Below are 11,287 nucleotides of genomic sequence, written 5' to 3' on the forward strand. Positions count from 1 at the left end.
GCTTTATGTTCCCTGCATCCCTACTGATATACAGACACGCCCTTTGCAATTTTCTTTTATTTTTTGTATCCACCCAGGTCTTTGCGATCATTTGTTTATGAATGTTTCATAGGAATGATTTGGTGCCCACTCTTGTGGTAGATGGGAACAGTATTACATTTTTCTGTTAACAGATTTGAGCCCCTTGGGCCTCAACATTGATTGAAAACAGTCTTTTTAGCTGTTGGCACGGCCTCATCCATAACTCCTGTCTCGATTCCCCTACACTTTACAGTTTTTAAGTTGGACTTATGCAGGATTGTGTGGCAAGGATCATGACGTGGATTTGCAAAATTTTCTTAAAAGCGTCTATCTGTTTGCAGGAAACCTGAGTGGCCTCCAAGTCTTTTTTTTTGTGGCTGGTTGAACTTTTTTTTCCCCTCAGCTGGCATTGCGAAGGGTGGCATTGATTGTAATTATGTTGATCTCACTACAGCCTAATGGCAAATGCTGCACCACTTGACAAGTTCTGCTTATCTGGTAGTGGTGTTGTTAAACGTTTCCAAATCATTAAAACTATTATTATTGTATTTCTACAGTCCAAATTCTACCCAGAGGATTTCTCAGCAAATCATAGCCTTGGAGCTTTTCCTTGGTGTTTCGGATTTGACATCTTTTATCCCTCTAGTGCTCATGGGGGATTTTAACCTAGACTTATGCAATGAGATCTGTTCTGGTTCTGCTAGTCGGCAGGAAAATGTTGGTCATAGTTCTCTGCAAATGGAACCTACCACACATAAGGAGATGTTGTACTCCATACAAAAACAAAGTTTTACCTTGTATTTATGCTGAAGGAGCTGTGTGTGTGTATTGCTCTAAGCGTAGAGCCCCAGCATTTACGGGGAGAGTGCCTGAACTGTATTTGATTACGATTTACAAAAGGGGGTGGTGATGAACAGAGTGTCTGAATTTTTTTGTCCACCCTAAGCGTGGAAGGGTATTCTCAGATGTGAGACCCTTGCTCATTGCACCATCAGGATTCAAGCAAACCGGGCCGAAGACGGCTGTAATGCCAGAAACCGGTCCCCGGGAGCTTGTTTCCTTCCCAGTGTAAGAATTGGCTTTTGTAGTTTGGTTTGCCCTGTTCCCATCATGCACTGGGACAGGAACAGACTAATTTGCATACAGCCAGGTTCTGAAACTGGGATGGTGCAGTGAGCTAAAAAACGGTGTTGGATCTAGCCCTGATCTCTTGACTGGGTGAGAGCTTTCTGCTTAATTCAGAGACTCTGTCCCTCACCACCCCTTGTTGTAAATATTTTTGTCCACCCTAAGCGTGGAAGGGTATTCTCAGATGTGAGACCCTTGCTCATTGCACCATCAGGATTCAAGCAAACCGGGCCGAAGACGGCTGTAATGCCAGAAACCGGTCCCCGGGAGCTTGTTTCCTTCCCAGTGTAAGAATTGGCTTTTGTAGTTTGGTTTGCCCTGTTCCCATCATGCACTGGGACAGGAACAGACTAATTTGCATACAGCCAGGTTCTGAAACTGGGATGGTGCAGTGAGCTAAAAAACGGTGTTGGATCTAGCCCTGATCTCTTGACTGGGTGAGAGCTTTCTGCTTAATTCAGAGACTCTGTCCCTCACCACCCCTTGTTGTAAACTGTATTTGATTACATCTTTGTTTTGGATGCCCTTACTTTATCAATAAACTATTTTAAAGCTATTTTAGAAAGCATTTAGTAAACACAACCCTATTAACACATTTATTTTTGTTCTGAGCAAAGACCATAAGAAACTACATGGTTACTGACTTAAAAAGCACCTTTGTTACCCCCACTGAAGAAGTGCCATAGGCTTAGGTGAAAAAAAGTGATCCTTGAACCTTTCCTGTCTAATCCATTTTCAAACTGCGCCTCGTAATTTTGAGGTATGTCTGTGAGCATTCGGGAAATGTGGTAGTATTAGGTTAATTTAAGAAAATAGGTGAGAAAGTTAAAGCAGGGTTAATAACTAAAAACCCACCCCTCCACGCTTGGAAGTGTTACTTTGTCAGTAAGAGAAAGAAGTGAGCCTGATGAACAAAAGTGTGTGTGTGTGGGGGGATCGGGGTTAATAAAGAGTGGCAATTGGCTGCTGTTTTCTGCACACATTTGCAGGTCGGTGAAGGGAAGGACCTATATGTCGGGGCCTGACTGATGCTGCACGTGCTGTCATGCCACTGCAGCGTGTTGGCTGTATTGCGATCCAGCTGTAGTGCGTGGATGGGACACCAACATCTGAGAAGCATGGTACCGAGCCCCTACTGTGCAGACAGGATTAAAGCAAATAGGGGGATGGAAGCACGGCCTGCAATGAAGGCTTCACATCTTAACAAAAAGCAGGACTGTGACCATAATCAGACTAATTTGCAGGGAAATTATTTATCCATGGTGAATCAAATGAAGAAACATCTACACAGATTTTGGTGCGACCATGCTCTTTTCTATTCAGCCCCTCAGCAAGAATTTGCTGATTTTTATCGTATAGCTTGACCACAAGAGGAAAATACGAAACGGGGAATGCAGGGTGGATAAGGAAACAAATGAGTCTTTCAGTTTAACCATAACCACAGGATTTGGTAGTTTTATTCGGCATCATTAATTTGCGAGGGGAAATACTATAGAACGAAGCCTGGTTAAGAAACAAAAATGAGGCTTTCAGTTTGACCATAACCACTGAGGAGAATGTGATATGATCATGCACTTTCACAAAGCACAGACATGTGAACGCGTATCTGCACTGGGACTCACAGACTGTGCATGAGTGGTGCTTTTTTGTGTATGGCTGCTGGAAGGTGTGTTGTACGGTATTACTATCCAACTCACAGCAATGCAGTCAGGCCCGTGTGGGGCACGGTACTGTTAGTTTTCAGAATCTGCCTGGAACGCTAGAATTCATACAGTTGCAAATAGGTTGTCATAGACTGCAATAAGTTTAAAGATTCTGGGTACAAGTTTTACTCACGAGAATCTACACCGCTTGTGACCAATCCGCTTGTGTCACTCTGCATAGAATCTGTTTTCGGGACTGTATGCTCCTTCATATATGCCTAGAATTACCTTAATTATGTGATTCAGTTGGCACAATCTTTTTTTTTTTTTTTTTGCAGTTTTATATAGTGCAAATTTGACCTGAAGGTATTGGGGGTAGAGCGCTTTACATGAGCACCAATTACATTACACAGGGACACATACATTTTTGGAGGCATGTGAAGAATCTGTGGTTTTCCTCCAAATCACAGGATGTTGAACTGACGTGGAACTCAACCCTGGTTCCTCAATTCCAAAGTCGACAGCTCTGGCCTTTATGCCACATCCTATCTTTGTACGGAATCATTTTGTAGCATTTGATACATGTTCTTTTATTTGCTGGAAAGATAAATGTTAATTTCATCAAAGCAGTTTTGTTACAAACTCACACAGTGTCATGCAGTACCTTTCATACATACCCCGTGTGCTCTCTGTGGTTTGATGATCTTCGGTTGCGAGCAGTGACAAAGGATAAAAAAATTGTTCTTATGGACTATGGAGGCGTGGCGAATATGTGTGCATCATGGGCAATGTAGTTGTTTATAATATTTATACAAGAAAATATGCATTTTCATTGGCTGCTGTGTTTTGCAGTAAAGATAAGAGAAGCATAATCCTCGCCTCCGTGTCCTTAATAGAATTGAAAATTCTTGGCGCGAATGCTAGCAAATTTTTGATTCTAATACAGGACCGGAAGCTTCAGATTATGCTAGTTTAACGCTATCCAAATACCACAGAAGTAATATCTCTCACCGGCTTATAATAAAATGTTTTAAAGGTTGACTCTGAGGACCAATCTGCACAACGCATAATGTCCTGAATGGTAAAACCCAACATGTATGATTTCGAGGCCATAGCTCCTTTAACAGAATGTGCACCGAACATCTGTAGGTCAACACCAGCTTCCTGCATTATGAATCTGAGCCATCTGGCAATGGTGGCAGCTGCCACAGGTCTGTACGGTTTCTGCAGTGCAATTAACAATTGGGTGCAATTTTATGGTCTCAATGCCCTTGTACTCTATTCGTAGGCCTTTAAACAATTCACTACACATAATTTTTCATTTTCCGGAAAAGCATTATAATCAGTATGACAAGACATTGCCTTGGTACGTCCGGTAATAGTGAAAGAAACCCCTTCTGAGGTAAACACTCTACCTGTAACGTCGAGCGCTCTCGCGTCCGAGGAACTTCAGCACGCCGACAGACACAACATAGCCAATTTGGCCGAGAGCTGTTTCCTAGAAAGTACGCTATTAATAGGCCAGTGATTGAACAAGGAAATAACTAAGGACACGTCCCAAAGACCGGTATATTTGGGTTTAGGAGGATTAGCAACCCTAATTCCTTTGAGCAGTTTGCACACAACTGGATGCATGCCTACTGGTTTACCATCTACCAGCGCATGCCCCGCCGAAATGGCCGATCGGAAATTGTTGACTGAGCGATAAGCCAGTCCCTCTGCAGCTTTATCCGACAGGAAGTTTAGCCCTTGGGAAAGCTCCGACCCCACGGGATCCAAATGTCGTTCCAAGCACCAATCCACCCAGTTCTTCCAGGCCGAGGAATAACGTTTCCTGGTGGAAGGTGCCCAGGCTTGCTTGATAAATTCAGAAGCCTTGTCTGAAACTCCTGGCATGTGTCACTGTTCCCTGAAAGCCTCCATGCCATCAGAGTGAGTCGTCCTTCCAATATCATTGGATGCCGCTCCTGATGAGGGCCCAGCAATAACGACTTCGACTCGGGGAGCAACCTGGGGAGGTAGCAGCTCCACTGAAGTAACACCGGAAACCATGATTGGGATGTCCACCATGGTGTCACTAGGTCTATTTCTGCCTGTTGCCTGATCACCTGTGACATCTCCCTGTGGATCAGTAGAAACGCATACTGAATCTCGCCCGACCATTCCTGTAGGAAGGCATCGGTCGCCTGAGCCATTGGATCTGGCCTCCGCCTGAAAAACCGGGGTATCTGACAAGTGAGTCTGGAGGCGAAAAGATCTGTCTGAAACGGACCCCATATTTGTTGAAGCCATTGGAAGACCTTCGGAAGCAACATCCAGTCGCTGCAGTCCCTGAGGTGTCTGGAATTCCAATCCGCCACCTAATTGGATTGTCCCGGAATATACTCCGCAATCACCGGGATCTGGTGATTGAGGCAGTAGTGCCAAAAATCTTTGGCTATCTCGACAAGAAGAGACTATCTCGTTCCGCCCAACTTGTTGATATACCTCACTGCGGACACATTGTCCATGCGGAGGAGGATGCAGCATGAGGTCTGCTTCGGGGATAATGTTCGAATTGCGAACGAACCGGCGAGCAACTCCAAGCAATTTATGTGCAGGGACAATTCTTGCGGAGACCATCTTCCGCCTGTGGAGATGTCACCGCAGCACGGGCGGTGCCCAGTCAAATGATCGGGGGTGCATGATGTCAGTAGGGTCGAAAGTAAAAGGAGTTGACGGGGGTTGCGCAGCCAACGGAGGTGAAGTTTTTGCCTTCTTTGGAGGGGGAGGCTCCTCCGAGGTGTTGGTATCGGTGTCTGTGCCCGTTGTGGTAGAATCCGTGTCGGTATAGGCTGTTAGTTTAGCTTTGGCCTTAGCCCCCGTGTAAGAATGATCGCCTGCCCCACTGCCGGGCAGCGTTGACAGCGCCTGGGCATGTGGCCATTGTTTAGCATTAACCGCGCTCTGACCTGAGGTCGAAGCCTCTGACTTCCTCTTTTGAGGCTGCTTGCCGTAGCCATGTCGCTTAGCAAAACCTTCCAATTGCTTTCTAATAGGCCGCAGGGCAGTCGCCAGGGCCTGCTGGACGGTCTGGGGAACCGTGGTCTCCATTGCTCTACTAACGGAGGACTGGACCGAGGCGTCCAGTGCTTCCACCAGGTTATCTTCTAGGACAGCCTCCTGCTGTCCGTTATACACCTCCTCCTCCTCATCATCATTTTCATCGGGGTATTTAACCCAATCTTCCATAATTCAGGTGGACTGAAGGTTATTATACTAGTAGTCAAAAATGTAATGCTGAGACAGCAATCATCAAAGCCACCAGGAGGGGTAATGGGGGGGGGGGGGGGCTGTAGTCAGTGAGGTCAGAGACCAGGGCCAATATAAAGGTATATAGAGTGTGTGCTCACTCTTCTGGCCGGTATTTTATAACCTTGTGCAGGCGAATGGAAACGGAGCGGCAAACCGAACCAGAAAGCGTGTTTGAAATCTGTTGGGGAATCGCGCTGAGGCGCGCTGCCCAAACACGCCCAAAAGGAGCCCAATTGAGCGCGGTTGAGGTGCGCGCGTCAGCCGAGAGCCACCCGGCGCGTGCGGCAGAAGGAGGGTGATTAGGGAGCCCAGACGCCAATGCCGGTAAACAAAGGCTCTGTGTGAGTGCAAAAAACGGCTGCCGCCCTGCCCGGTCGAAGACCGTGACTCAGACGTGCTGAAACAGCGTCGCGTTGCGGACAACAATCTCCGCTTGCATCGGGCCACAAGAAAAGAAGCCTAGAAGGCTGAAAATCATCAATATACCGAAGCGCTCGCTCCAAAGCTGAAACAACACTCAGACCCTCTTGAGGTAAACCAAATACACGTAAACGCTATCAAATTCTCACATTAACATATTACAATTATCAAAAACACAATGAAACACCCTCCATGCAAAAGCAGAGTGAGGGAACATGAAATGGTGCACTTAACTCTTGCTGTGAGCAGCAAAGAAAGAGGATGATGGGACCACGCAGAGGGTTCTTATGGACTATGGAGGCGTGGCTAAAATGTGTGCATCATGGGCAATGTATTTTCATTGGTTGCTGTGTTTTGCAGTAAAGATAAGAGAAGCATAATCTGAAGCCTCCGGTCCTGTAATAGAATTCTGTGCAGATGAGCAAATGTGTGTGGTAGAAGAGAGTAGCTTGCAGTCTGTCAGGCCTTACCTTGCCCTCTTCTTTTCACCTTTGTCTTGTGCGCAGTGCAGTGGGCATGAAGGAAGAACAAGGGAGAGAAAATAGCCAATCACTGCAACGGCTTCAAATAGCCATACAGTGATTGGTCAAGTTTTGTGAAGCCAAACCTCCCACCCTTGCTCTGGCAAGTTACTAGATTAGGCCTGCTCTTGTCTCTTCAGCCAATCTAGACGCTGCTCCCTTGCTATTTATACTAACAAACCGCATGAGGGCAGTGCTAGGATTGACTTTAGCAAACACAACCAGCGCTCCTTAGGATACCCGGTAGGCTACGACTGTGATTCCCCGGCTCCCTAAGTTGCGCAGGTAGGCGATGCCTCCAGTGCACATGTCAGGTTGGTCAACAAAAGAAACCCATCCAACTCGACCTGCGCACTTTACTTAAGTGCAGAGTAGACCCAGCTAGCCTGCTGTCAATATTTAAGTGCCACCCCTACCCTTCTGCAACCGCAGCCCTCCTGCAGTGTGCCTCGTGACCCGCATGCTTGTGGCTGAAATAAAAGTACGGCTGCAGGAAAAAAAGACGTTAAAAAAACCTAGAGTGAGACATGATATTGTGGTCTGTCGCCAGAGATAGCAGGCAGCTTTAAAAGAGCAGAAAAAACTGTTGAGAGAGGAAGTGTGGACTCTGCACGCTAGTTACTCTTAACCAAAGTTTGTTATTCTGGAATATAGAGAACCAACTAAATTTTGCTAAGGTTAAAGGGAACTAGTTGCTCTCTCATATTTCCTCTGAAAAGTGGGTCAGACTTTTTCAAGTGTTTTATGATCCAGCTGACCCAAACGAGTATGGATTATTGGCCCCCATTATTGGCTTATGCATCAAATGCTTCTGCCAGAGTAGGGATGCCATCATCCTCTTCCCACTCAATCCATGTCCCCGTCTTTAAAAAAAAAGGTGATAGGAATGACACAGTGTTAAAGGCCCATCTTGTTGATTTGAGTTGATTGCCGAGGTCCTAGGGCAGGTGGCTCCTTTGAGACTCATGGGTTGTGCAGAGAAAACTCAGATAATTGCACAGAGAAAACTCAGATAATTTCCAATTGACAATATGGTTTCTGGCCTGTTCAGCGTACGCGTACACACATACAGTGGCTAATCAGGGCACTCTACGAACGGCCTTTATGAACCTCACATCTGCGTTTGACATGGTCAGTAGGGACAAATTGTGGCCTGTGACTGTTTCCCTGGGGGTTGACTGGAATATAGTTGATTTTTTTTATTCGATTTGCTTCGGCATATTACCGATTTGGTAAGATAAGGCTCTGATGGCACTTGAACAGAGTTTTGCTATTACACCGGAGCCAGACAAGGATGCATTTTGTCACCTTTTTTTATCTACACTGTATGTTAATCAATTAGATTCCTCCCTGCTCAGAGATGGTCTTGATATGCCTCAGGTGGGGTCTAGATTAAATCCAGAATTACTTTATGCTGATGATGAGGTTGTGATTGCCAGAATAGCACTTGGTCTTTAATAAATGAATTAGTTAGTTTTATGAACTTTTTGAAAATTTTTACTATTTTTAGTAAGTACCACATTATGATCGCGGGCCTTAGTTCCAGAAAGTTGATAATGTTTTAGATCGAAGAATCCGAGATCTCTAATGTCTTGTTGTTACTGCTTTTAAATACTAAAAACGCTCATGTCTGTTTCTGCTGTATTTGACTTTGTCTCTAGACTGGGGACTAAACCAATTCATACATTGATGAAGATCTATTTGGCTAAATGTGTCCCAAATATCTCATATGGGTGCGCCTTCTGGGGTTTTGTGGACACTTTCTATATTGCTAACCACAGGGAATAATTTTACGTTTTCTATTCTCTATACCTCAGAGTGCCTCTTTTCCCATGAAGAATTAGGTCTGGAATACATCTCTGATGTACTTGCATTTCCCCTCTTCTCCTAAAATGGCTGTCAATTTGGATTAAAAGCAAAACCGAACTGAGTAGATTTAGGGATTGTTTGAGTCTGGATAAGGCTCCAAGATTAGCTACATCAAGCCTGTTTTTACGGCTTTAGGCATCCCTGAGCTCTTTAACACTCATGCCTGTATCACAAAATATGACCTTAATTGGACCCAAAAACACTTTCTCTTATTTATTGGTCTCTTAAATAATCAAATGAAAGTTAAAATATATTGCTATTTTTGTTTTTAACTTGAGCCATTGCGTATTATTAACTAGATTAAATCTGGTACATTGCTTATAGGCTGAACCAAGAGGCCGGCACCAGGTTAAAGGTCTGGGTCTTGGTGGGTGCAATACCTTTTCATCCCAGACAGTGATGCACTTTATGTTTTGTGGGTACTGTGTAGATTTACGGAAGAAGTTTATTTTATCTTAGTTAAAAAATGTATATTTTAACCAGTGAGGTAAGCTTGGATATATCTCCAAATTTGTGATCTGAACGGTTTTGCTTTTATATTGTTAGCTTTTTAAAAAGTTCTGTCTAAAGGTTGTTCTATTTTTAATGATTTTTAACTGTTATTACATTGTGTATTATGTGCACGTTTATGGTTTTATTGAATCCAAAGTAAGGAGGGTGGATGATGATGAGTTCAAAACCAACATTTGTGCATGTAAGCCAAACTTACACACATCAGTAGCTTTGCGAATCTGACCTTGCACAGTTAATCACTAAAATGTAAATGTCTTGTGATTAAGCACGTGGTATGTTCGCAGCTATGGCAAACACCGAAAGTGAGACACAGTGAGATGAAGTGATAAGCTAAAGAATTACACTTTATGGTCATGTGGAAAATGCCAGTCAGTTGGCACTCTTTGACCCTCAGTTGGTAACTTAATCACTGGACCACAGATATAGACTCGTTTTACTTAAGTAACATCTCGTGAAATCATAGGAATGCTTCAAAGTAAATTTGCTGTAGCAATTCACAGGAATTTCCTCAATCTTAAGTAAGAAAGAGAAATAGTGCAAATAAAAAAATTACATATCCAGAACTCTGCTGCAATAAGATATTTAGCATAATGAAAATGTTGGCTTTTTCAGACCCCTGCCATATTCAAAAATCTGGTCTATACAGTGCCTATACGCAAGTAAAGCCTTCAAGTGTAATGAACTGGAAACATGCTGACACTTTTAATGAGGCCAAAAGACCTGCATAACGTGTCTGTGGCTCCCTCTGCAAACTTTGTTTTTTTTTGTTGAGCTTCTTTTTACTTGTGAAGATAGAGTGAAAATGGTCAAACATTCCAATCGATTAATAACAGTTTCCTGTAATTTACTACACTACTTGCATTTCACCATGTGCTCATTTAGTTAAAATTTTGTAGCATTGTTGATGGGCCATGCTTTGCCAGCCAATGTTTTTGATTTGCCTTTGCAGGAAGCAGTAATGTGGGGGATATGCTGCCCACAGGCCAACTGTCTAACGTTCCTTGGCGCAGGGTGGGTGTGAAGTACACCAACAACGAAGCTTACTTTGATATCATTGAGGAGATAGATGCCATTATAGACAAAACAGGTAAGAGATGGCCCTATGCAGAGCAAGAAGTCTGAGAACTGTAATAAAAGCAGTGATGGTACATAAGATGGGGGACACATTGAATAAAAAGCTGAGATGAGGCAAAAGTGAGGAGGACAGTGTGAGTGGGGTTGGAATGCAAAGCTGAAAGAACCACTGATGGAAGTTTCACATAAGATGGAGGAGGCACATGAAGATAGTCAATGGTTTTGTGTTTTAAGTTGACGAGAGACTCTGAAGGACATAAGCAATGAGAAGAGAAGGCAAGAAAAAGATCAGAGATATTGATGGCAGAAGGCGAAGGGGGAAGAAAAGCGATTGAGATGATGGAATCAGGAAAGATGTTAAGGGCTGAAGCAAAAGAGACGTAGGAGAGCTGCTGTGAGATCGCTAAAGAGGCAGTGAGAAGAGGGCACATATAGAGATGTGAGTGAGGAGGAACAAGACTGGTAAGAGAACATATCCGATAAGTGAAGGAAGAGGTAATGATCAGAAAGAGTAAAGGAAAAGATTGAGTAGAAAAGATATCTTGAGGCTAGGGAGAATGCTTAAATATTTGAGTGGGAGAGTGCATGTCTTTGATGCCTATAAGTTAATCACTCCACCTTATGCTTTCTATGTGTAGGTTCTCCAGTGTTTGCAGAGATCCAGGGGATTGTCGACGCCTGTGTCAAGCTTTCAGGGATGCCGGATCTTACTCTCTCCTTTATGGTAATCTCCACTGATGACTTCTGTTAAACCAAGTCCTTTGAAATACCTCAGACAATTGCCTCCTGGGTTATCTGGAGGCC

The 11,287-nt window shown here is 44.0% G+C and overlaps 1 protein-coding gene across 6 annotated transcripts in view; it reads left to right on the plus strand.

The window, feature by feature from the left end:
- The window catches only part of AP3M1 (adaptor related protein complex 3 subunit mu 1), a 149,077-nt gene that overhangs the window by 25,030 nt on the left and 112,760 nt on the right, over window positions 1–11,287 (plus strand). For all 6 annotated transcript variants that reach the window (XM_086921824.1, XM_086921828.1, XM_086921825.1 and 3 more), the window contains exons 4-5: window positions 10,359–10,496; window positions 11,122–11,207. In XM_086921824.1, the coding sequence (XP_086777950.1) occupies window positions 10,359–10,496; window positions 11,122–11,207 (224 nt within the window). The remainder of the gene's footprint in view (window positions 1–10,358; window positions 10,497–11,121; window positions 11,208–11,287) is intronic.

The sequence above is a fragment of the Lissotriton vulgaris genome, chromosome 5 (genome assembly GCF_964263255.1).
Source record: "Lissotriton vulgaris chromosome 5, aLisVul1.2, whole genome shotgun sequence".
Taxonomy (NCBI): Eukaryota; Metazoa; Chordata; class Amphibia; order Caudata; family Salamandridae; genus Lissotriton; species Lissotriton vulgaris.